Source organism: Tiliqua scincoides, chromosome 1 (genome assembly GCF_035046505.1).
Source record: "Tiliqua scincoides isolate rTilSci1 chromosome 1, rTilSci1.hap2, whole genome shotgun sequence".
Lineage (NCBI taxonomy): Eukaryota > Metazoa > Chordata > Lepidosauria > Squamata > Scincidae > Tiliqua > Tiliqua scincoides.
The window spans coordinates 112,273,813-112,301,654 of record NC_089821.1 but is presented as its reverse complement, the minus strand read 5'-3'; the positions used below and the strand labels follow the sequence as shown (position 1 = coordinate 112,301,654).

Sequence of the window (27,842 nt, the reverse complement as noted above, 5' to 3'; positions counted from 1 at the left end):
CGCTGCATCCTGTGGTGGAAGGCCATCACTGGGGTCTTCTCAAGGTATGGGAACATGTGTTCTCTTACTACAGGGCTGCATTGTGGCTACATCGGAGCTGGAAAGTTGGATAGGATTGGGCCCTTAGCCTGCAATCCAGTGCACACTTTCCTGGGAGTAAGCTCCATTGAACACACTAGGACTTACTTCTAAGTAGATATGCATGAGATTGTGCTGTAACATTATTTCTGCTTCAGCATTCATGAACTGCTGTCCATTCAATCCCATGTATGAAGTGTTATCCTCCCTTAGCAGGTGTGTGTGTCAATATACATGCAGTTGTTTTTTAAAAGTGTGTAAAAAGTGGAGTCAGAATGGTCATGGTTTCATTTCTATTGCATATTCATGCCATTTAATCCCTGTTTCCTGTGTTTTTCTCTCTAACCCATGTATGTAGCTATATACTGTATACATACAATTATAGATATACAAACCTGCTGATCCTACTGAGAATTTTTTTTATCATCTTTCAGCTGCCAAAAGATTTTTTTTATGTTTATAGTTATCAGGTTCATTTTCAGTTTTGTAACACCTTATTGTTTAATAATGTGCCTAGAACATTCTGCATGGCTGCTTCCTAGCTTACATAGAATTAAAGGGCTGGGTTGCTATGGGCAACCCAAGAATCCATTGTACAGATTCTGCAATGTTGATGTTTAAAAATAAAGAGCATTTTGTTTGAAGAGGCTGAGCTTGGCTGTTGATTCCATTAGAATCTTCTGCAATGGCTGTATATAGGGCCTGTTTATTAAAAGAGATAAACAGCTGAGAGGTCTTGTGGAAAAGAGCATTCACAGGGCAAGTCATGAATATTCACTGTAAAATAATAATTACTGATGAAACATCAGTTAAAAGAGATTTCAAAGAAAATCTAGATTTTTTTAAAATACAAGAGCATTTTGGGCGCAATCCTAACCTTGAGTTAGGCCGGCCATAACGTGCCGTAAAGCACGTTTGCACCTCCTCAAGGGGAAGCCAAGCCGGTGCTCTGAGAGGTGCCGGTCTGCGGAGGCTGACAGACACCTCCGCGCCGGCTTCCCCTCAGCCGCTTATGTCAGTCTGCCTGCGCCAAGGAGGGGGAGAGGCGTTCCTGGGCGGGAGGAGGGAGGGCAATGGACGGCCCCGGAGGTGGATGGGCAAGGAGAGAGAGGTGGTGCTGGGATCTGGCAGTTATGCAGGATCCCAACCCCTGTCCCCAGGGAGAATGGAGCGGCTTCAAGCCAATCCGCTCTCCTCGGACTTGTGCCACCTCAGGAGGTGGCACAAGTCAGAGGAGACACATTGGGGCCAGCAGCCCTTACCCAGGGGTAAGGGGAAGAGTTTCCCCTGCCTCTGGCAAAATTGCTTCTGTCCACAATCCTGCGCTGGATACAGTGCAAGCCTCCTGGCTTGCCTGTTCCAGCGCAAGTTAGGATTGCACCCTTAATTACCTTGACTCTGAAATCATCTAAAATGGCTATATAGATTTGATGTGATGTTAAAAGGCAAATGGGGCAACAAGTTTCCATTATTTTTTTCCAGTATCTACCTGTTATTGACAGTACAAAAGTTTGTTTTTTATATTTGACCCCCAGCTACACTCAACTATTTTGATAAAATGTGTTCTTGTGACAAATCAATACTGGAAACAAGGTTACTCCTTGATAAACCTGCATAGGATTACAGGTTAATTTGATAGCCCTGATCAAATTAACAAGCAATCCTATGCAGGTTTACCAAGGAGCAACCTGTAAGCAGGCATAATATTGTACTTTACAGTATATTATTTTGTAAACAGGTTTTTTTTTTTTACAATATTCTTTTTGTAAACTGTTGAGATGATAGATCAGTGTTTCTCAAACTGTGGGTCATGAGCCTCCCCATTCATTTCAAGGTGTATTTTATTTTTAATATCTTAGACTTGATGCTACCATGGTACATATGTGCTTTTGGGGAAATCTTAGAGATCTGTCCTTTTAACAGGCTACTATGTATATGCTTTTAAGAATGATAATCAATGGGGCTTACTCCCAGGTCAGTGTGGATAGTATTGCAGAGTTAGGAGGGTGGTTCTTTATTTTAAATAAATTTTTAAATTTATACTTAAGAACATAAGAACATAAGAACAGCCCCACTGGATCAGGCCATAGGCCCATCTAGTCCAGCTTCCTGTATCTCACAGCGGCCCACCAAATGCCCCAGGGAGCACACCAGATAACAAGAGACCTGCATCCTGGTGCCGTCCCTTGCATCTGGCATTCTGACATAACCCATTTCTAAAATCAGGAGGTTGCGCATACACATCATGGCTTGTACCCCATAATGGATTTTTCCTCCAGAAACTTGTCCAATCCCCTTTTAAAGGCGTCTAGGCAAGACGCCAGCACCACATCCTGTGGCAAGGAGTTCCACAGACCAACCACACGCTGAGTAAAGAAATATTTTCTTTTGTCTGTCCTAACCCGCCCAACACTCAATTTTAGTGGATGTCCCCTGGTTCTGGTATTATGTGAGAGTGTAAAGAGCATCTCCCTATCCACTCTGTCCATTCCCTGCATAATTTTGTATGTCTCAATCATGTCCCCCCTCAAGCATCTCTTTTCTAGGCTGAAGAGGCCCAAACGCCGTAGCCTTTCCTCATAAGGAAGGTGCCCCAGCCCCGTAATCATCTTAGTCGCTCTCTTTTGCACCTTTTCCATTTCCACTATGTCTTTTTTGAGATGCGGCGACCAGAACTGGACACAATACTCCAGGTGTGGCCTTACCATCGATTTATACAACGGCATTATAATACTAGCCGTTTTGTTCTCAATACCCTTCCTAATGATCCCAAGCATAGAATTGGCCTTCTTCACTACCGCCGCACATTGGTCGACACTTTCATCGACCTGTCCACCACCACCCCAAGATCTCTCTCCTGATCTGTCACAGACAGCTCAGAACCCATCAGCCTATATCTAAAGTTTTGATTTTTTGCCCCAATGTGCATGACTTTACACTTACCGACATTGAAGCGCATCTGCCATTTTGCTGCCCATTCTGCCAGTCTGGAGAGATCCTTCTGGAGCTCCTCACAATCGCTTCTGGTCTTCACCATTCGGAAAAGTTTGGTGTCGTCTGCAAACTTAGCCACTTCACTGCTCAACCCTGTCTCCAGGTCATTTATGAAGAGGTTGAAAAGCACCGGTCCCAGGACAGATCCTTGGGGCACACCACTTTTCACCACTCTCCATTGTGAAAATTGCCCATTGACACCCACTCTCTGCTTCCTGGCCTCCAACCAGTTCTCAATCCATGAGAGGACCTGTCCTCTAATTCCCTGACTGTGGAGTTTTTTCAGTAGCCTTTGGTGAGGGACCGTGTCAAACGCCTTCTGAAAGTCCAGATATATAATGTCCACGGGTTCTCCCGCATCCACATGCCTGTTGACCTTTTCAAAGAATTCTATAAGGTTCGTGAGGCAAGACTTACCCTTACAGAAGCCATGCTGACTCTCCCTCAGCAAGGCCTGTTCGTCTATGTGTTTTGAGATCCTATCTCAACTTTTAGTTGAAAAGCGGTATATAAATACTGTTAATAATAATAATAATAATAATATCTTTGATGAGGCATTCCACCATCTTACCCGGTATGGATGTTAGGCTGACCGGCCTATAGTTTCCCGGGTCCCCCCTCTTTCCCTTTTTAAAAATAGGCGTGACATTTGCTATCCTCCAATCTTCTGGCACCATGGCCGTTTTGAGGGACAAGTTACATACCTTAGTCAAGAGATCTGCAACTTCATTCTTCAATTCCTTAATAACCCTTGGGTGGATGCCATCAGGGCCCGGTGACTTATTGATCTTTAATTTATCAATGAGGTCTGAAACATCTTCTCTTTTAACCTTTATCTGACTTAACTCCTCGGTCAGGAGGGGCCGTTCGGGCAGCGGTATCTGCCCGAGGTCTTCTGCCGTGAAGACAGATGCAAAGAACTCATTTAATTTCTCTGCCATCTCTAAGTCTCCTTTTATCTCTCCTTTCCCTCCCTCACCATCCAGAGGGCCAACCGCTTCTCTGGCGGGTTTCCTGCTTCTAACATATTTGAAGAAGCTTTTATTATTCCCCTTAATGTTGCCGGCCATGCGTTCCTCATAGTCTCGCTTGGCCTCCAGTATCACCTTCTTACATTTCTTTTGCCACAGTTTATGTTCCTTTTTATTCTCCTCATTAGGGCAAGACTTCCATTTACGGAAGGAAGCTTCCTTGCCCTTCACAGCCTCTCTAACTTGGCTGGTTAGCCATGCGGGCACCCTCCTGGATTTAGTGGAACCCTTCTTTCTTTGCGGTATACACCTCTGCTGGGCCTCTATTACTGTTGTTTTAAGCAGCCTCCATGCACTCTGGAGAGATTGGACTCTTTTTACCCTCCCTTTCAACCTCCTTCTAACCAGCCTCCTCATTTGAGGGAAGTCCGCCCGTCGGAAGTCAAGGGTTTTTGTGAGAGATTTGCCTGGTATTCTTCCCCCAATGTGCACGTCAAAACGGATCGCAGCATGATCACTGTTCCCCAATGGCTCAGTAACGTTTACATCTCTAACCAGGTCCTGCGTACCGCACAATATTAAATCCAGAGTCACCTGTCCTCTGGTGGGCTCCGTGACTAGCTGATCTAAGCCACAGTCATTTAGCACGTCAAGAAATCCGGTTTCCTTATCGTGACCAGAACACAAATTGACCCAGTCAATATGAGGATAATTGAAGTCCCCCATGATTACAACCCTGTCCCTCCTTGTCACCTCCCTGATCTGTTTCCTCATTTCAAGGTCCCCATTCGATTTCTGGTCTGGAGGACGATAGCACGCCCCCAGTATTACATCGCTGCACAAGCCTGGTAATTTAACCCACAGAGATTCTATGGTGGAGTCGGACCCACCTTCAATCTCTACTTTGCTGGATTCTATTCCTTCCTTAACATAAACGGCCACCCCACCTCCAACACGCCCCTGCCTGTCCCTCCTGTAGAGTTTATAGCCCGGGATTGCGGTATCCCACTGATTCTCCGCATTCCACCAGGTTTCCGTTATGCCCACTATGTCAATATTTTCCCTTGTCACCAGACATTCCAGTTCTCCCACCTTTGCTCGTAGACTTCGGGCATTCGCATAAAAGCATTTATACACGGAATGCCCTAGGATGGGCTGCTTATTCGCTCCTTTGTCCCCGCATCCTCTCATTGTGCCAAACCATCTATCACATCCCATCACCCTACCTTTCCCAATTTCTTCTCCTACTCTGCCTTTGTCTTGTTCTCTAACCTCCCCATCCTCATCCCATAGGGATGAGGCGTCCCGCACCGGATGCCCCTCGGCTCCTGTCAGCCTTCCCCCAGGGATCAGTTTAAAAGCTGCTCTGCCACCTTTTTAATGTTATGCGCCAGCAGTCTGGTTCCATTCTGGTTCAAATGGAGCCCGTCCCTCTTGTACAGGCCCCGCTTGGTCCAAAAAGTTCCCAATGCCTAACGAATGTAAACCCCTCCTCCCTACACCACCGTCTCATCCACGCATTGAGACCCCTGATCTCCGCCTGCCTAGCTGGCCCTGCGCGTGGAACAGATAGCACTTCAGAGAACGCTACCTTTGAGGTCCTGGCTTTCAGCTTCCTGCCTAAAAGCCTAAATTTGGCCTCCAGGACCTCCCAGCTACACTTGCCCACGTCGTTGGTGCTGACATGCACCACAGCCGCTACCTCTCCCCCAGCACTGTCTACTAGCCTGTCTAGACGAGAAGTGATGTCCGCAACCTTCGCACCAGGCAGGCAAGTCACCATGCGGTCCTCACATCCGTCGCAAACCCCCCTCTCTATGTTTCTAATAATCGAATCCCCCACTACAAGAAGCCCCCGACCCCCCTCCCACCGAGGAGTATCCCGAGTGCGCTCGGATACGGGCCCATCCCCTGGAGAAGGGGTCCCCCCTAGGGGATTGTTACTTATTGTAACCTTTTAATTTACCAATGGACAGCCCAATCCTATCCACACTTTCCTGGGAGTAAGCCCCATTGACTCTAATGGGACTTACTTCTGAGTAGACATGCATATGATTGGGCTGTGAGGGCCCAATCCTATCCAACTTTCCAGCTCTGGTGCAACCACAATGCAACCCAGACATATAGGAATCCCATACCTTGAAGAGGCCTATGTGACTGTCCCGCCACCGCAGGATGCAGCACATGCCCCATTGGTATAGCTGCACCTGCCCTAGAAAAATAGATTAGGCAGGGTCCAATCCTATCCAATTTTCCAGCACCGGTGTTTCCGCAATGCAGCCCCAAGGTAAGGGAACAAAAACTCCCTGACCTTGAGGAGGCCTCCGTGACTGCCCCCCACCACAGGATGCCCTGGAAAATTGGATGCAATGTCAGTGTGCACTGTCGCAAACATACCATAAGCCACGTTTGTGGGCATTAACGTAGGCCAAGCTCCAGAGCTGGCCCAGCGTGAGCCCACGTTGGGACAGTGCCAGTTAGAGGCTGGTGATCCGCCGCCAGGTGCTCCACGCAAAGCACCTGGCGATTGAGAGGTAAGTCAGGGTGTGGGGGGAAGCAGGGAGGAGGCATTCCAGGGTGGGTGGGGTGAAGGTGTGTTGGCAGGAGAGAGGGGGCAGGACTGGCAGAGCTCAGCACTGCCAAATCTAGAGCCCTGTGTTGAGCCTCATGGCCTGACAAGAGGCTTTTTAATTCTGCGCCTGTTAAAGAGCTCCCACAGACGTGAGTAGCCCCATTGCAGGGCTACTTCCCTTTCTCAGGGGAAGGGGACATATGTCCCCTTCTCCTGAGGAGCTGCCACCAGCTGCCCAGTGCATGCAGGATACTGCGATAGCCATTTTTGGTGCTGCGGCAGCCCTGCACAATGGGCAGCTCAGGATTAGGCTGCTAATTTAGTTTGGTTCTATGGGGGGTGTTAAAATTTCCCTGCTTGATTATGTCACTTCCAGACATGACATCATTTCCAGGTTTATGACATCACTTCCGGTGGGTCCTGACAGACTGTCATTCTAAAAAATGGATCCCAGTGCTAAAAGGTTTGAGAACCTCTGTGACAGATATAATTCTGACTGTGATCCTAAACAAACTTGCACAGTTACATAAGAGAAAACAAGCACCAAACCAATGTGACTTTGCAAATTCAAGTTGATTCATTAAACACAAAAGAATTAGTGAAGGAAAGTTAGTTTCAAATTATACATTGAAAAATACAGGAAAGTTCACAATGACAGTTTAATGTTATGTCTATGGGCAATACGCATTACATTGCAATCAAAAAAGTTCATTGACTCTCCCATATTTCATTGCAACCACCAGGGCTAATTTTTCCTCGCCTATCACTCAGGATCATTTAAATTTCCATTGTTCTTATTTTTGCACTGATGGTATTTGTGAAGTTGCTCCATGAAGCCAGGATTTGGACAAATAGCAGGTCTTGCATTTTTCACCAAAGATAAAGCCCTTGGAAAACTGAGTCCTTCTGAGTGCATGAGGAAGCCTATGATGATTGCTGCAGCTCTGGAGACTCCTGCGTTACAGTGAACAAGCACCACACCATCCTCCAAGAGAAATGGGGAGAGAAAGAGAATACATATTTAGAAAAGCATTACAGGCAATAGATTTTTCCCAGTCTTACATGTATAGATATTTTAAACATCAATCCAAGGAAGACACTCTACCCAGTCCAATTATGAATCAGAAATAGTCTCATCAAATGCAGATCTTAAAATTATACAAATTCTCACTTGATATTTCATATATTGATCTGGAAACAGAAGCCTGGTACGCTGCATGCACTCTGCTATGCTTATAAAACCTCCCACTGAACAGGTAGCTAGTGTTGTCAACTCTGGCAGTATGGATTACCTGTCACTAGAAGAAGGCAAGAGGATCTCTGGAATCTGTCCTTTCATCTCCCAGCAAGGTCACATATGCTATCCAGGCAGATAAGATTACTTGTCCCTATTTTGCCGTCTGTTCTAAACTATAGCATTTCTCAACGTTTGTCCCTTGCCATACCACTTCACCTGGTCCACCAACTGGAAATACCACTGGAAGTGATGGTGTAACTGCCGGTTCATTCTGGATTGGGATGCCAGATGCAACACAATAAACACTGATAAGAGGTTCAGAACAGATGGGAGGGTTTTTTTGAGTGTGCAAACATCATACGCTGGAGCTGTGCTTGCTGAACTAGGGGTCCCATGAGTACCACCACACACCACCTGAAGTACCATCAGTGGTACAAGTAGCACTGGTTAAGAAACATTGCTATATAGTGTTTATCACACAAGACTAGGGAAGTTGTGATCCATAACTAAACTTCTATAAAATGTTTTTTGTCAACATTTATAATATACAGGCAGGCCCCCATATCTGTGAGGGATCCATTCCAGGACCTCCCTGCAGATACAGAAACCACAGATATGGAGGAACTTTGCCTCCGTTGGCTCCATGCATTCACCCATTACCAATGTTGAAAGGCTTACTGGGACAAAAATGTCCTTGCTTATACAGGTCACTACAAGTATTCAAGCTTATAGCGGCGCTCAGGCAGGCTTCCAGCAGTCTGAATGCTTGAAGAAACTAGATTGATGCCAACGGGAAGTAGTTAACTTCCTGCTTCCTGTTAGCGTCAATCTGGTTTTTTCAAGCATTCAGGCTGTGGCAGCTCATAGCGACCTGTTCAAGCAAGAATATTTTTGCTCTGGTAAGTATTTCAACAATGTTAATGGGCGCCCCCCCCCCCCGATCCGTAGATAACTGACAGCCCAATCTTAAGGTGTCCAGAAAACCAGGACTGCCAGGGCACCAAAATGGCTGCCATGGTATCCTAAGAGCACTGGGCAGCCATAGGAAGCTCCTCGGGAGAAGGGGACGTTCATCTCCTTCCCTGGTAAGGAAAGTAGTCCCACAATGGGGCTACTGGATTCTGTGGCAGCCCTTCCTCGATTCTGTGGTAGTTTCAGTGTTGGGCCATTAGGCCTGACACAGGGCTTTGGATCCAGTGGAGCTCAGCCCCCTCCAGCCTGGCTCCCCCTGCCACACCTCCTTCCCACTCTCTCACCACCTTCCCCCACCTCCCCCCACCCCAGAATGCCTCCTTCCCTTCTCCCCCCATGCCCACACTCACATCTCTACTGCCCGGCAGTCCGGGCAATCACCGAGTGGCAGAGCACTGACTTCCCTCTGGTACTAGTATAGCACCGGCATTGAGCTCAGGATTGGGCTCTGAATTTGTTTCTCAGTTCTATTTCTCAAGAATGGTGATTTATTATTAATATTTATGTGCCACTTTTGAACAAAGTGTAGTCCACAAAGTAGTTTACATGGCAAAATAAATCCACCCACACACCCTTATTTCAAGACAACTGCTGGGATCCAAAGGCCCACACATGGTATTCTCCATGTGTGCAAGAACTCTTGGTCCCTACTGCAACCCTCTTCATTCCCTGAAAAAAATGTTTCTAAGAATCAAGATACTCTTTGGAGCTGCATGCAATGCAGCTTCAGGGAGGGAAATCAGAGATTATTATTATTATTATTATTTTATTGATTTATATCCCGCCTTTTTGCCCCATGGGCACACAAGGCGGCCAACAACAATTAAAAAATACAAAATTAACAATTAAAAACAATAATTAAAACAGTTTTCAAATAATTAAAAAATCTAAAACAAACCCCATGGATTCCAATATAAAAGGAGAAAAGAAAGCCAGCCAGCCTGTCAACAGTTAAAAGCTTTTTGAAATAAAAAGGTCTTAAGTCCACGCCGAAATATTAGCAAAGAGGGAGCAGTTCTCAATTCTAAGGGGAGGGTATTCCAAAGTTCGGGGGCCACCACCGAGAAGGCCCTCTTCCTGGCCACCGCCCCTCTCACATCTCTTGGTGGCGGCACAGTCAAAAGGGCCCCCCCAGATGATCTAAGAGCATGGGCAGGATTGTAAGGAAGGAGGTGGTCCCTAAAATACCCCGGGCCCAAGCAGTGAAGGGCTTAATAATAAATAATCACACAGTTGTTCATGAAAGGATGTTTCTGTGCACACATATGGCTCTGTGGATCCCAGTCAATAATTGCATGTCAAGCTATTAAATCCATATTTGGTAGAAACATTTACGTAACAGTCACAAATTAGTCTGATACTGCATTTCATTTTTTACCAAACTGCTCTGCAGTCTCATTTTCTCAAAAGCTTTACAGCCAATTGCAAAGTATCACTCTACACCAGGGGTCTCCAAACCCCAGCGCGGGGGCCAGATGCTGCCCGCAGCGAGCCTCTATCCAGCCCGTGGCCGGCCTCTTGTCCTCTGAAAGCCTCTGGCCCACTTGGCTGAACATGACTGGAACTATGCTCTGGTTGCATCTGGAGGGTGTTCTAAGGGCCAGAGAGGTTGAATGAATTAGCCCATTCATTCATTTAATCACTCATCTAAGCGTCATCTCTAATTTATTTATATAAATTTATATTTAAATTTTTTTTCCGGCCCCCAACACTGTGCCAGATATTTGATGTGGCCCTCTGGTCAAAAAGTTTGGAGACCCCTGCTCTACACAAAAGAAGAAAAATTAAATTTCAGTCCTTTATTTGTGAAACAAACCTCAGATCTAGGCTTTTCTGAAGCCTATTGCATGGTGACTAGCAGTGTCAAAAAATATACATACAAAAAAAGAGCTGCCGCCAATTATAGGTTCATTTGCTTCACTGAGTTAATTCATAATCTCATGCTTTATTAATTTGCACTGCTTTGTCTGGGGAGGTGATTTCATGAAAGGTAAATAAATTATCTCATTATTCTGGCTGCCAAAGAAAAGCATCTTGCATTATGAAGCATGAGTACTGAAGCACCTTATAGAAGCACTTGTGAGCATAAAGACAAACTGAAAAATTAAACTTCTAAAGCAAAACAGGGACACTAAGCTACTGAGAATGGCAAGTCTAATTTAGAAATGAAGTGGAAACCGTAATGAGAAACCTCAGAGAGGGCATTCAATGAATACGCGTTTCAGGTAACTTGTAAACAATATGCTGTGTCCTTTCCTTCTAAAATAACACAAAGCTTGATGGAGCAATATTATCTTTCTTTATTTCAAACTATGTAAATAATGAAAATGCTAGATCTCATGGAATAATCTCTAATCAGATTTGACAAGTCAAGATAATGTCATCTTGCAGCATCAAGTGAACGGGTTATTTGAAACAGATAAGAACATAAGAAGAGCCCCGCTGGATCAGGCCATATGGCCACCTAGTCCAGCTTCCTATATCTCACAGTGGCTCACAAGATGACTCAAGGAGAACACAAGACAACAAAAGACCTGAATCCTGGTTCCCTCCCTCCCATCCCTCCCAGATGAAGCTAGGATTTCCTTGCACAAGATACTGGCCACTTGCAGAAGCCCTACATATTTATCAATAAATAATTATAATACATAATTGTACTTTTGCCTCTCAAAACATATAATAGGTCAACATTCTAGACAAACATATGAATATCAAATTTTAATTTCAGGCATAGGTACAATTCAAACAATTGCAATCAGTGGGTTCAAGTATGCCTGACCTTGTGCTGATTGTAGCATCTGAGGGCCCAATCCTATCCAATTTTCCAGCACTGGTGCAGTCGCAATGCAGCCCCAATTTAAAGGAACAAATGTTCCCATTCCTTAAGGAGGCCTCTGTGACTGCTGCCCCACCACAAGATGCAGTGCACGCCCCACTGGCACAGCTGCACAGGCACTGGAAAATTGGATAGGATTGGGTCCTGTGTTTTCATATTTTAGCAAATCTGTGTGTGCTCAGAGCATTTAATAGGGTTTAAGATATCGCCTTACTTAAAAAAAAAATTGTTCCATTAACAACCAGCCAATGTTCACAACAAAGACCCCAAATTAAAGCCATTTCCCCTGAAGTTGAACAGACTTTATTAGCTCGGCTAGTTAGAAGAACAGAAAAATTTAAACATTTGTATTAGATTAATCAAAATAACCAGTCATACTTTTGATGACGTTCTGTTTTATTTTATGTTGCGATTATTTGGGTCAGCATTTAAAACTGCAAGCACAAGCAGAAGTTATTTTAAATTCTCACAGTATAAAAGTATCTTAAGACCCCAATGCCTCAAGAGTAGAATGTAAAAAATGCACATTTGCTTAGTTTTTTTTTTTCTTGACTGTAATACAGCCACACAATCCACACCCACAGACCACACACTGCAACAATTTACCTTTAACTTGACTTGCTCAATAAATTCAAAACATTCAGGAAAGTAGGATACTATATCAGTCTCAGGAAGGTCAAGGATAGGAATGACCTTGTATATGAAGTCTTGGGGGAAGGCATTTTCAACTCCGTAAGCGACATTAAGAACATGGGTAACCTAAAATACAGACAATAGATAGTCAAAGAAGCAAGTTGGATGAGTAATTTTCAAATGTTGGCATGGTTGCAAACCATATTCAAAACCTGAGGGATTTGTCAAAACTGGTGAACTTATATCTCACAAATCCAAGCGCATGTCTGAGATGAATTTAAATATTCCTCAGTGGACAGCACTATTAAGTAGCATCCTACAAATTTTACTTAACTAATGGAGATGAAGAAACATTTAAGAGCACCTCACTTTAACCAACATGTGGTCCATCGCAGATACACACAGCCAACCCAATCCTGAATTCACTACCATACATGAAAATGAGTCCCGTTGATTTGACTGGAGTTTATTCCGGGTTGTGCGCATAGGATCTTTTTCAGTTATCTACTCTCTCGCAGGGGGAGGAGATTGCAACCCTAATGCACCTCACAACCCCATCCAATCCTGAACAAGATCTTTTTGAAAGGCAACATTCAGAAGACCAAACTTTAAAGCCTTTGAAGAAGTTTCATCTCTGTTTAACACAAAGTTTTACTAAAAAAATTATTTAACTTCTCACCCCATATTTTTTCATTGTGTCCATGTCATGAGCTGCATCTTGTGATCCTATGAGGAGAGAAGACGTGTTATTCCATAGTCTGAAAACAAAACAACAAAACAAAGAGAACAAGACATCCTTGCTTACAACCAAACATAGGCTACTGTTCTTTAAATGAACTAGCAGAGATCTATACATCTTTACTCTATGTAAGCTCCACTGTGGTCAGTGTGGCTTGCTCACAGGAAAGTGGGACAGTGTAGCCCAAATAAAAGTGTAATCATTAGATGTAACAGTATTAATATTTCAGGATAAAATTACAGCTCCAAGGGCAAATGAGAGACACTTTTCATCACTTGAAGCATTATAAAAACCAGGAGTGTCAGTATATAAAGCCTTTTTTAAAAATGCATCCACATACATCAATTTCTTAACAATAGCGGTGCCTTGTCTCCACCTACATACCCAGCAGCAGCCAAGGCTTAATGACACCAACTTGCAAATCCAAGCTTAAGTCTTGCACATAGCCACAGGCTTCTCCATCAGCACAATCAGCTACTTCTACCACCTGCATTCGGGCATCCTTCCACGTTTCTATCATTCTCTTCCCACTCAAAGTTGTTACTCTGGTGCATTGTTTCCTCAGATTAGTCCTGGAGAAGGATTTGATTTCCTGGGTGAGCGAGTGCATGACATGAGCAAAGAAGCCTTCAAGCCAATAAGCAAAAGAAAAGGGAGAAAGCCTATGTGCCTAGGATTCCTTCTTCTGTGGGTTGATCTCCACTCTTGCATACAGCATGTGCCCTGAACACAGTAACACCCCTCCTCAGAGTCTGCAAGCAGCAGGCAGGAAAAGAGAGCTTCCTTTTCCTAAGACTACTATGTAAGGCAGCTCTTGATTGGTCACAGAGAAACAGTTCTTGATTGGTTACAAGCTCCTTTATGTCAAGCAGCATGACATCTCATGCGCAGACACAGGCATTGATTGCTTTTCATCCTCTGCATCTAATTAATGTGTGCGCGCTCTATCAAAAATATGTAATGGGCAGGAAATACAGCCAAACAAGTCCCATAAAACCAAGGCAAAGCATACATGCTTCATGATATCCAATGTCCATTGAACCCCCCAAAAAAATGCTCGATGTGCAGACAGGTTCTGGTTATGGCTTTTCGTGGGTAATATAACATAGCAACAAAGGGAGTCTCTGGTGCTGATGAGAAACTGGAAAACACTATGAGCATGAAAGAGCGGTATATTCGTATCACTGTATGGTTCCAGCATATGCCCCTGCCCATATTTACCAGGGGCAGTTCCTGTATTGGGGCATCTGTCTCTGACAAAACACCCTCCCTGTTTTTGCCTTTGGTGGAGATACTGCGAGAATGCCCTTTTAAAAATTGTCTTCATACGCACACATGCACTGGAGTTTCCATAGTTTCAGCTCCCAAATATATTGTTAATAACACATTCCTATGACATTAAATTCAATAGGATTTACTCCCAGAAAACTGTGCATAGAACTGCAGCCTAACAGCCCAATTCCAACTTGCACTGGAACAGCCAAGCCAAGTTGCCTGTGTTGTATCCAGTGCAAGTAAGGTGCCAGCTGGAGGGCAACTCAGGATGAGGCATATTCTCTCCCTTATCCCATATTGAGCCACAGCTGCCCCTATGGAGCTATTTGGATCTGGTGCAAATCTGACAAGCACGTGGAAACCTAATTGGGCCAGGAATGGGGGTTAGGATTTGGCCTGGTGCCATGGCCAATCCCACCCCCCTCCCAGGATCAATCAACCTTCCAGTCCACCCTCCCTCACTAAAAAATGACCCTCCTTGCCTCCGTTCCACCTACCCACCACCTCCCCCACCCACCTGCTTTGGCTGGCACAAACATACCCTTCTGAGTCCAGATTTGGCCTCCAAGGGCCAGCACAGACCTCCATTCTAGCCGGCTCTTGACTAGCCACAAATGTGCTTTATGATATGCTCACAGCTGTCTGGTGAGTAGGGGAGCATGTGTGGAGGGATGCTGGTTTGTGTGAGCATCCTGCATTGCGCCCCACTGCTCCTGGGGCTGGCTCTGATCCTATGCATGTCTTCTCATTATTGTCTCACTGTGTTCAATGGGGATTACTTCTAAGTAAATGTGTATAGGATTGTAGCCTTAATTTAAAATAAAACTGATACTGTCTGTGTTAAACAGTTTCAATTACGGCAAAGAGAGGAGCCTTAAGGAATGTGTGCTGGTAGTGTGTGCCTCAGGCAGTGATCCTTGGTGACAGAACAGGGGTGTCACAAATAAACAGGAATGCCCCAGTTTTCATCTGGGAAATGTTGAAGGAATGCATGATCATCCCTGGGCAACTCTCATTATAAGGTGTATAGCACCAATTTAAGATAAATGCTTGTTTTATTTCTTGATAAACCCCCCCCCCCCAAAAAAAAATTCAAGATAACTGCCTCATACAGAAGTCTGTTTTACTTCTTGTAGAATGAGATCTTGCTGTATTTTAATGGCAGAAATGGTTTCATAATAACAATCCACTCAGTAGAGTCAAAATAATAAGTGGGAGACACCGAGACTAACTTATTAAGATGGAAAGAGAATAAAACCTTTCAATTTACAATGAGTCAAAAGGATTTGAAGCAATGAATGCACAACTTAGGAATGAGAAGTGACAAGTAAAAGGAAAGAAATAATAGACACACAAACCTCTGTACCTCCCTTGCTCTGCTTATGCCATGTATGAATGTTGTCAGCATGTGACAAACATCTGAAGAGAGAAAGTACATTTAAACCACGTTCTGAACAATGCGCTCTGGACAAAACTTTCATTTCGGATCAGTGACACTGGTTTAAGCCTTGTGTCTGAACACATTCAAGAAGCAGTCACTTTGTGTTCACCTGGCCTTGGTCTCTCTTCCTATTGGTAAAGATTTTGAGATAGGATCATGAACTCTAGTGCTGATAGCACTCTACAGAACCACTGCCAAATCTGAGGAACATCTGTTTTCAGCCTGGTTGCAACAGAGGTCTGAGAATGCTAACCATGTTAAAGCGTTTGATCTTTTATCTGATGTTCCTTTTCCCAGTGTCTCACAGCTGCACAGAGATAGCAATTCCAAAGGCATTGTCAGAGCTCCGCAGTGACTACATTTAGTATCTTGTGTCCATAATCTTCATTTAGGATTTTTGTTTCCAGGACTGTGTACTTACTGTTGTGTTCATTTCACAAAATTAGAGAGTAAACAAGTAGAATACTACACAGCACATTTCTGAAAACTTTAATCATCAAAGCTCAGTATTATATTGGTTAATGTATGTCATGTTTAATCTTTCCGAAACAAAACATTGTTACATTTGCCAAATTTCTGACCTCTTACAAGAATTGACTGTCTTGTCCAGTGTTCATTAGAATATTCACACTTGACAGTGGCGTCACTAGGGTTTGCGACACCCAGTGAGCATGGCCATTGCGTCACCCCCATGATAGACCCTCTCCCATGCTGTGCGCAGGGCAATGCCGTGAGAGGTGGGCATGGTTATGTACCATTGCCCAGTCCCTGCTGGTTTTTTTGGCTATAACTCTTTATAGAATAGAGATATTTCAATGTTGTTTGTTTCATTACATTTTGCATGAAATTACACATCAAATTATATATAACATAGGGCGTAATCCTAACCCCTTATGTCAGTGCTTTCCAGCTTTCCAGCTTTCCAGTGCTTTCCAGCACTGACTTAAGGGCAATGCAGCTCTGAAGTCAGGGAACAAACATTCCCTTACTTTGAGGAGGTCTCTGTGAGTGACACCCAACTGCAGGATGCAGCACACGTCCCATTGGCACTGCTGTGCCAGTGCTGGAAAGTACGGACATAAGGGATTAGGATTGTGCCCATAATAGTACTATTCAAAAATACCAAGATTAAAATTTTTTGGTGGTGTCACCCCCGATGCACGTCACCTGGTGTGGCCCACACCCCTTGCACCCACTGATCCTTGATATAAGTGATTCATGGACTGTCTCCCATGTGCTAATTTTTTCTCCACTTTTGAAATATTGTTAAACATCTATAGCAGGGGTGCCCAAACCCTGGCCCTGGGGCCACTTGTGGCCCTCGAGGCCTCCCAATCTGGCCCTCAGGGAGCTCCCAGTCTCCAATGAGCCTCTGGCCCTCCGGAGACTTGCTGGAGCCCGCGCTGGCCTGATGCAATTGCTCTCAGCGTGACAGCCAACTGTTCAACCTCTCATGTGAGCTGTGGGATCAGGGCTCCTTCCACTGCCTGCAGTTTCACATATGTGATGCAGTAGTGGCAGGAAAAGAAAGGATGGCCTTGCTTTGTGCAAGTCCTTTTATAGGCCTTGAGCTATTGCAAGACCTTCATTCATTCATATAAGTTCCATCTCCAATATATCCATTTGTGTAAATATATTCAAATTTGAAATGTAAATTAATTCTTTTTTTCCCGGCCCTCGATACAGTGTCAGAGAGATTATGTGGCCCACCTGCCTAAAAGTTTGGACACCCCTGATCTATAAGAACATCCTTCCCTCACTCTTTTTTACACACTGCCTTCTCCTCTCCACTCATGCACTGACATCCTTTCGGATACTCAGAATTGACATGAAAAGCTCTGTATGCAGGATTGTTCATGCCCATGATATGTTTAGGCAGAAAAACATTGCCAGTAATGTAATGTTGCTGTGAATGTGTTTTATTACTTAAATTGTATTAACTTTTATAGGAAGTTGACAGTTGAGCAGTTTGAACATTTCTCCAATGAGCCATCCTCTCCCTAACTTATCTAAACTTCCACCCAATTCATAACCCAGATACGCCAAAACTAAGAAAAAGAGAGAGGAGTAGGAGTTTTTTAAAAAATGATATGAAAAATAAGAAACTAACAAAAAAGTGTTGGCTTGGATTCAAAAAGTGCTTGTGAAAAGTCCCTTCTAATCATACAAAGGTGATTTCCTGGTTAGCTGAGAAAAGGTTACAGGAGAACACTGATTCTAAATACAGTATATGGAGTTCCTCCATTTGCACAAACTCTTTTCAAAAGCATTTTAAGGGCTTCTAGTTTTTATGCTTCAGCCAGTGTCTTCTTTATTCACCATGTTTCTCATACTGTAGCCAACCCTGACTTATTGCATTGTGGCTCTGCACTGCAAGGAGTCTTCTACTTGCGTTTGCACTAGAGTTCATAGAACAGCACTAAAGTTGCAATCCTAGTTACGTTAACTCCAAAATAAAATCCTATTGCATTCAATGGAGCTTACTTCAGGCAAGTGTTATAGGATTGCAATCTTAGGTAATGTACTCATACTTGGGAGTAAACCTATTAAACATAAAAGATTTCCATCTGAGTAAGCATGCCAAAACTGTACTGTACATCATGTATTTCCAATCAGTGTTCTCTTGATCATTGTTATTGTTGCTACTGCTAAATAGAAAACCTAGAAATCCAGTACTGCAGTGTTTCTCAAACTGTAGGACGCACTAGGTGGGTCGCAAACCAGTTTCAGGTGTGTCTCCATTAATTTCAATATTTTTTTTTAATATATTAGACTTGATGCTACCATGGTATATGACTTCAACTGGAGAAAAGTTACAGATCTGTACTTTGAACAGGTTACTATGTATATGCTTTTAACCATAATAGTCAATGGGACTTACTCCTGGGTAAGTGTGGGTAGGATTACAGCCTAGGATTGTTAAGAATTTTCCTGCTTGATGATGTCACTTCTGGTCATGACATCATTTCCAGTGGGTTCTGACAGAGTCTCATCCTAAAAAAGTGGGTCCCAGTGCTAAACATCTGAGAACCACTGCTGTACTGTATCAGTCAGTGAGATCATCTGAGCCCATATCAAAAACACATTGTTACATTTTAGTGAGGAAAACTAGACAATATAGCTTGAAATGTATCTAATGCTTCATGTCTATTAAAAGCAATTATTTCACTATCTGCAAGGCATGGCATGTCTTCGATGCAGGAGATTATACAAGACATGAGTCTCAATTTCCTGGGGAGTAAGACAATTAGCTTCTTGATGAGTGTAGCTCTACGTATTCAGTCTGGTTTTGTGTTCAGGTTCAATTAGCAGATATGTAGCCAGTGATTAGATGAGCACTGGTGAAAGACAGCTTAATGGAAATGATTTGTTGTGATACTTCCTCCCAGAATGTTGCTATGAATAGACAATATACCACAGCATACCACAATCAAAATTTGTCTGTTTGCGTACAGCTACAGACATTATTATAATTTGAAATGCATCTTTAAAAAAATAAATAAATCAAGAGTCCAAAGAACCTGTAAAAGTATTTTTTTTCTGTATCAACTAAGGTCCATTGTAACTGAGCTACTCTGGTCTCTGTAGTGCTCCAGTTAAGACCCGTTCTCCTACCTACTTGAGTTTCAAGTGATTCAGGCCCCAGTGCATTATCAGTTAACATGTCTTTTATGTAATATAATACCAGCATCCGTATTAGTTTAAGAAGATTAGGGATATCAGTCGCTCCTGAAGCATCAATACCAAAACTCTTTTTCAAGCAGCAAAGTAGTAATTGCACATGTTGCCATTTGCTCATGGAAGGTAATTTGTATGTGCCTAGCAAATGATCAAAAATTAAGGATCTACTTGCTTAACTAGTAAATTGAAAACTGTACAGTATATATGCCAGCTGTAGCCCATTTGGACCAAACTTGCCAATTCTAATTCTAGAGCTCAACCAGACATTAGAGGATTTTAGCCAAAAGGATAATTTTTGTAATTATCGCCACTCAGTGTCAACAACATGTGGTTAATTAGAAAAAAAAACATGTTTAGTGGTTGATGTATCTAGAACCAGTTGTGTCACTAAGGGGTGCACCTGGGGATGACACCACTAGTGGCCAAAATTTTGGAAATCTTTTGTAAAATTTGTATTTATGAATAATACCATCATGTTATATATCATTAGAAAGGTAATTTCATGTAGAATGTAATAAAGCAAACCATGTTATTTGTATTCTATCAAATGTTGTTGCCAATTAATCAAAAAAAGAAAACACAACTGTCTTACGTAACAAAAAGTCAATTTCTTTAACTCAATAATGACCAATGAGGCTAATTGTTTCAAGAGCCAATGAGGTGTTGTTATGACACAGCAGGGAACCAATAAGGTGTTAGTATGAGTCAGTTCTTTTTTCCATGCATCAGAGCTAAAATTAGAACTCTTATTCAGTTATGAGAGTGTCATCAAGTTGACCACTGGTTTTTTGTTGGTTACTGATTTGATGGGTGACCTGTACAATTATATATGAAAATAAAGTTAATGGGGTAACACTAACCCTAGTGGTTGGCAACCTTCAGTTTCGAAAGACTATGGTATAAGCCTACAGCACCCAGTATTCCCAGGCGGTCTCCCATCCAAGTACTAACCAGGCCTGACCCTGCTTAGTTTCCAAGATCAGATGAGATTGGGCATGTGTGATGCCACTGCATTTAGACTGTGCGTATGATACTGCAATTTATTCTGTATGGTCTGGTACAAGAGGAGGTCCATCATGGGGGTGACACAATGAGCTCTCACACTAGGTGATGCAAACCCTAGTGAAGCCTCTGTCTAGAGAACTTAATGCAAATCATTCTTGCAGACTGATCATATACATGTTAACTTAGAAGTATTACCACATGTGCTCTAGGTCACATGTACTAACATGCACCTGATTTCTCAGTCACACATGTGAGGGATATTTAACTGTTGGTTGTGGTGAACCTGCATTCCAACCTGGTCTTGGGGACAAAGGGCATTGGAACCTAGATGTAACTGAAATGCATACACAATTCATTGTGGGAATTATTTACAATAAAAAGAAAGGGAGAAAGCATGTAAAGCGGCTGCATAGCAATAACTGAAATTGACTAGCAAACTAGTGCTGCTCTGGAGACTAAACAAAGGGGAAGAACAACATCTGCAGGAAAAATTTAGTGAGGGGACACTGGCTCTGTGATCCAGCATGTATGAAAAATGCTGGGATTCCAAGTGTTTGTGTGGGAATACAGGCTCTAGAGCAGTGATGGCGAACCTATGACACACGTGCCAAAGGTGACACACCACGATGTTTTGGGTGGCACACCAGTGTTCACCAACGCTCGACAACAACTGTGTTTGTTTTACTCATATTTCATTTGACGTTTCTTTATATAATACATAGCTCCACACATGATTGGACGGTATCTTTTAAAAAATAAATGAATACATGTTTCTCTTTTGTTCAGGTGGCACAGGGGCCAGGATTGCCACTGTTTGCTTCTGCCATTTATTGAAGTTGGACAAGGCATTAGCATCAAGTTGGCTTTCTAGTTGCAAAATGCATTAGCATAAGACTAAGGGCCCAGTCACATCCAACTTTCCAGTGCCAATGCAACTACAATGCAGGCCCAAGAAAGGGAACAAATATTCCCTTCCCTTGGAGAGGCCTCTGTGACTATTCCAGTCCCCCCCCCCCCACTGCAGGATGCAGCACGCTCCATTGGCACGGATGCATGCGTTTATTTGTTCCCTTATGTTGGCGCTGCATTGAGGCTGCATAGGTACTGGAAAGTTGGATAAAATTGGGCCCTTAGAACAGCAATTAATAACATTATATTCTTGGAAAAGTCTTTTTTCTTCCACTGAGAAGCAGCACAATCTCTGAAGGTTCAATCAACAAATGACACCCCATTCTTAAGGTCAGACAGAAAGGGGAGCATGTTGGTAGTCTCTACTTCTAATCCTAAAAATAGATGTCATAGACCTACAGCGCAATCCTAGGTATGTCTACTCAGAAATAAGACCCCTGTATTCAGTAGGGCTTACTCTCAGAAACGTATTATAAGATTGCAGCCCTGATTGCAGAAGCTAAGGCAGTAAGGCAGTAACCAGGGTAAGTTGTTATGGGAGAGGAGCAAAGCCAGCGATGCGATCCACAGGATTGCACCACTGCCAGGGCTAAACGGGAGGTGTTAACGTACCTCCTGTTACACTGGCCTTTGGAGGGTGCGGGGAGCCCCATTTAGCCCTCCATGGGGCTCCGTAAGCCTTTGTAGATGGAAAAAAAGCTATTGGAAACCACCTCCGATTTTCTGTCACGAAACTAGAAGGAGTTCTAGATCACTTTTTTCACATACAAAGGAGCCCCACGGAGGACTAAATGGGGCTCCCTGCACCCCCCCAAGAGGTCGGCGCTACAGGAGGTATGTTTCAAAAAAAATGTGATCATCCCCAGCAGCATGCCAATGTCTTCCCCCTTCCTCCTGCCCCTTAAGGGGCCAGAGGCATGGCTTCGCAGGCAGTTTGACAACCTCAGAGCTAAGGGATCCAATGTCAAATAGAAGGGGAGAAAAGAGAAGACCTGATGCATTTTATCAGTCATAATGATAATCAACCATTGGTTATTACCTGGAGTGTGATATAGCAAACACAACACATAATTTATCCTTAGGAAAAATTCCAGGAGGAACTTGAAGGAGTTTAGGACATCATATGGATTTTGACAATGGACTCTGGTGGATGGCTTTTTCTGTATTCAGTGAGTGTGTCAGTAGGGGGTGCTGCATCCTCTTTGACAGCAGCCACAAGGACAGTCAACTAGGTATCTACATATAATCAGCTATGTTAGAAGGCCTTTATTATATTCTGAAGAACTTTGATGGGAGCTTTTCCATTTTTTAATTGCTTAATTTTTTCTTCAGTTGTAGAATATGTCATTGGAGAAGTCAAACTGTACAATCTTGTACATGTTCACACAGAAGTAAGTTCCACTGCATTCCATGGAGCTTATGCAGGAAGTAAGTTCCACTGAATTCAATGGGACTTCTCAGTAGATATGTTTAGAACTGCATTAAATGCATCCTTTTGAGAAGATGAGTGTACCTGCAACATACATGTAAGGTGTTTTGTTCTTGTTACTATAGTAATGTATAAAATGGCATATCCATTTTATATTGTGTGGAAGATATTGGTTTGATCTCATATAGACATGTTGCTTTGCATAGCTTTTCTGGCCTTCTCCTCAGATCCCCAATAGCCTTGAGGTGCATATTTCAAAGCAAATTGAACTTGAGTAGGGTGAAATCTGTTTATTTCATTTTAGGAGACTTTGGTGCATCCTGGTAGGAGGAGAAAGAGTGTTCCAAGAACACAATGTTATTAACTACTGTTCTAAAGTAAGGATAAGATTGGTCTATTGTGGTTTCTTTGAATATGTGAAAGTAGAAGAGTGTGTGGAGGGCATGAAGCGTTTCAGGTTCTCTCAGTGGGCCATGGCTTGGTTTAAGCTTAATGAAAACCAGCGAAGTTATGGAGGTTTGCTCAAGATGCTGTAACTTGGCACTCTGGATACCTTGCTCACACAAGCACATGGAAATTCAGAGTAAAGCAAGAATTCAAAATGGGGCTCCCAGACCAAGCCAATCAAAAATTTTGTGCAAGTGGAGAGGTGAATCCTGACTGGTTTGGGGGATTGTGCCCATTTCTTCAAAGCAGATAATTTTAGGGCGCAATCCTAACCCCTAATATCAGTGCTTTCCAGCACTGGCATAGCGGTGTCCATGGGACATGTGCTGCATCCTGCAGTTAGGTGTCACTGACGGAGGCCTCCTCAAACTCAGATAATGTTTGTCTCCTTACCTCAGAGCTGCATTGCCCTTAAGTCAGTGCTGGAAAGCACTGACTTAAGGGGTTAGGATTGCACCCTTAGATTCACAAAGGGTTTGCCCTCTTTTCCCAAGCAGGGCACCTGGGGGTGTGAATGGTTAAGCTTCTTTCCTCCACTCTCTGCTTCCCCCCTTGATCCACTTCTTCCTTCCCTCTGTCCTTTTGTCCTTCCTCCTTCCCCTTCTTCCTCCATCTTGTTCTCTCTTCCCCCCCCCCCCGTATTTTCTCCTTTCTCCCACCTCTGTCAGCTGCCCTTTGCCTTTTGATTCTTTCAACACTTTTTGAGAGTTCCCACTTGCTGCCCAACCCCTTCCTGGTCAAGATCACCAATAGCATCCCTGGGCTTGACAATGAGATCATTAGGACCTTTTGGTATTTTAGGACACAAGTGAGTGTATTTTGATACCTACTGAATGTAGCATCCCAAATCCTAGGCATGTTTACCCAAAAGTGAGTCCCAGTGAATTTGATATATACATAAGATTGCAACCTCAGTGCATCCCTGAGAGTAAAATTGTTCTAATTAAATAGAAATTATATCATTATACAAGAATAAATGGCATATATGGTATAATAAAATGCTTCTACACAGATGGTAGAAAATGCACAGATGCTGATTTGAAGCCGTCCTGGGGAAAAGCCAGACAGGAGACAGACAGCCCAATCCTGAGCTTCCCATTGTGCTGGGACCGCCGTGGCACCGAAACAGCTGCCGTGGCATTCTATGTACAACAGGGCAGCTGCTGGAAGCTCCTCGGGGGAAGGGGACATTTGTCTTCTTCCCTGGGTAAGGGAAGTAGCCCTGCAATGGTCCTACTTGATTCTGTGGCAGCCCTTGGGCTGCTGTAGAAACAAGAGCCTCCGTGTTGAGCCACACAGCCCAAACACAGAGCTCGGGATCCGGTGGAGCTGAGCTCCACCGGTCCCACCTCCATCCTGCCCCACTCCCTCCCCCAGCATGCCTCCTCCTGGCCCTCCCTCATCTTCCCCCACCCCGGAATGTTCCTGCCTCCCCCCACACCCCCACTGACGTCTCCGTCACCCAGTGGTTCATGTGACCACTAAGCAGCGGAACACCAGCTTTCCACTGGCGCTAAGTGCGTTAAGCATTAAGTGCGTTAAGCTGGTGCGCACTGCTTAGGATTGGGCCCTCAGTTCTTCATATTCTTTTTGAACATGTGACCATTCTCTTATCCTTAAACAAAAGAATTAAAACAAAATTAAACAATGAAAAATCAGGGGAATTTTTTTTTCTATTGTGAATGCAATGCAAACTGATTTCAGAAAGGCCTTAAGCAAGCACTCCAAACAGTAGTAGTAGTAGTAGTAGTAGTAGTAGTATTTAAGTGTAAAGGAAGATACTACTACATCATTAATAATCAAGATTAATGATGGCACCTCACTAAGGGTGCAATCCTAAACCCTTATGTCAGTGCTTTCCAGCATTGGCATAGCAGTGCCAATGTATTTTTGAATAGTACCATTATGGGCACAATCCTAATCCCTTATGTCAGTACTTTCCAGCACTGGCACAGCAGTGCCAATGGGACATGTGCTGCATCCTGCAGTTGGGTGGCACTCACAGAGGCCACCTCAAAGTCAGGGAATGTTTGTTCCCTTACCTCAGAGCTGCATTGCCCTTATGTCAGTGCTGGAAAGCACTGACATAAGGGGCTAGGATTGTGCCCTAAATCAAGCTTTAGCAATGACTTCTTGGAAAGAATAACATATCCTATGTGAGAATAATCTATGGATGAAAAGAGGAAGATCTGTTCTGCAGCAGAAAATTTTTCTGGCTAGTGTGATATTATAGAATCCTATATTTGCCTAATTAAAAAGCAAATTATTATAAATACCATCTGCTCTATCACCTGCAGCAATTTTTAACCAAGCAACAAACATTTATTCATTATCAATTCTATGTGAAAGGCAAACTAAAAAGAAAATCTGCCACAGATGTAGGTTTTTGTGAAGCGTTAAATCTGATTCTATACTATTTCCACTGTAATGACGCATAATATAACCATAATTATATTCACTTGATGAATACCTGGCAACATCCTCAAGCAAAAAACTATTTTGCATTTCCATAAATTCTTATAAAGAATATAGTATAATGGAAGGGCTTTTCAAGTAGCTGGTATATAGTTATGAAAACCACTAGGCCACTGAGTAATCAGTAGGTTTTGTAGCTTTGAGAAGAATTAAAAATAAATAATCATACAGTATTTATAATCAGTATTTATAATCAGATAAATAAACTGTATGATTATGGGGCTTTTTCTCTTCTCATTCCTTAACAGCTAATGTAAAGGGGTGTGTGTGTGTGTGTGTGTGTGTGTGTGTGTGTGTGTGTGTGTGTGTGTGTGTGTATAATACCGTTTAATCATGTAATGATCTAATTATTGAAAACTGTATTAGAGGCATACAGCTATATCCTTTATGCAAATGGTTTTAGATTTAAATATTTGTGACTAGTGTGCTAGTTGGCATCCTTCAGTCTCAGAAGACTATGGTGTCACGCTCTGAATGGTGGTTCTGGAACAGTGTCCAGTGCGCGAAGCCTGGGTAAAGTAGGTATGGAGGATAGGCTGTTACCCATGCAGCAAATCCCCCCTCTCCACGTCGCTGAAATGGTCCAATGGAAAGGCAGAGGCCAATACGGTTGGTTCCAGCGGTGTCGTAGGAGTTGCCAGAACGTGACTGTGTTCAGCCATGAACTGCCTCAGGGACTGCGGCTCTGGATTTTGCCTCGAGGTTGACTCCTGAAGCCTTTTCCATAACTGGATGTAGCCACAAGGCAGTGGAGATTTGGGATCAGAGTTTTCCTTCTCTCAGATGAGCTGCCTTCCCAGGCTGACGAGTCCCATCTACCCAGTGGCTGTTTAGTCACCTCTTACGACAAGTACAGTCAAACTGAGGGCCTATTCTTATCCCCAGCCCCCAGTGTGCTAGTTAGCATGCAGACATTTTATATTATGTTAGGAGTAACCAACAAAAAAAAAACAACAACCCTGAAACCATTCTGCAATAGAATTCTGTAACAACAGCAGGAACCAAACTTTCCATGTCTCTGTGACACTGAAGCTCTTTTCAAAAAACACACTTAGGGCACAATCCTAACCAACTTTCCAGCACTGAAGTAAAAGCAAAAGTAAAAGTAAAAGGGGACAAACATTCCCTTACCTTGAGGAGGCCTCCATGATTGCCACCCAACTGCAGGATGTAGCACATGCCCCACTGGCACAGCCATGTCAGTGCTGGAAAGTTGGTTAGGATTGGTGCCTTAATGTACATATTATTTATTTGATTTATATCCATCTATCCCATGGATTCAGAGCAACTGAGGGCCCAATCCTATCCAATTTTCCAGTGCCGGTGCAGCTGTGGCAATGGGGCATGTACTGTATCTTATGGTGGGGCAGCAATCACAGAGGCCTCCTTAAGGTATGGGAACACTTGTTCCCTTACATTGGGGCACCGTAGCTGCACTGGTGCTGAAAAATTGGATAGGATTGGGCCCTTAGTGTGCATTCTTCTAAAGGTTAATAGCCTGGTCTGTTAGGGACTCACAATCTAAATAAATACAAAATAAATACAAAATTTTGAGGTGCCTTTCTTACAGGGTCAGATCTACAGGTGAAGAAGGACCCACTGCTGCCACTTCCTCTCACCACCACTACCTGGCATCCTATGGTGATGCCCATGGGGATACTTTCTGGGCAACTGTGGGGTTCACTGGTAGCAGTGAACTGTTTTCTTCCACCACAGCTTTTTTATAATTCCCAGACTCTCCATCCCCTGTGTTGGGGGCTGAGGCATCTGGAATTGTACCAGGGAATGAAAGAGCACAGCCCTCTGGTACTGCAAATCCTGATACTGCCTCCTAAGTTGCCCATCGGGCTTACGGGGGGGGGGGCAGAGCCTGTTCCTTGTCCTGCCCCATTTTACAAGTCCTGCTTCTGCTACATGCAACCATCAAGGACCAGGCTTGGGGACCAATGGAAACGCTTCCAAGAAGGAGCAGATGGCAATAATAGACATTAGTCTACTGTTGGTTCCTGGGCACCACGGGGTGGGCGAGCTCTCATAAGACAGACAACAAAAAAATTTGATATTTTTTTCCCATCTCCAAGTTGAATTTAAAACCATGTACCAACTAGAAAGGCCATTTGTATTAGAAACAGTTCTGTTCTGCTTTTC

General features: G+C 43.5%; 1 protein-coding gene across 1 annotated transcript; it reads right to left on the bottom strand.

Annotated features, from left to right (window-relative positions):
• Positions 1-7,260: 7,260 nt before the first annotated feature.
• On the bottom strand, positions 7,261-13,791 carry DUSP19 (dual specificity phosphatase 19). Its single transcript, XM_066638756.1, has 4 exons — positions 13,417-13,791; positions 12,973-13,019; positions 12,267-12,419; positions 7,261-7,600 (listed from the first exon to the last, which is right to left on the bottom strand). The coding sequence occupies exons 1-4, from the start codon at positions 13,640-13,642 to the stop codon at positions 7,379-7,381; spliced, it is 648 nt and encodes a 215-aa protein (XP_066494853.1). The 5' UTR covers positions 13,643-13,791; the 3' UTR covers positions 7,261-7,378.
• Between the last annotated feature and the right edge of the window lie 14,051 nt (positions 13,792-27,842).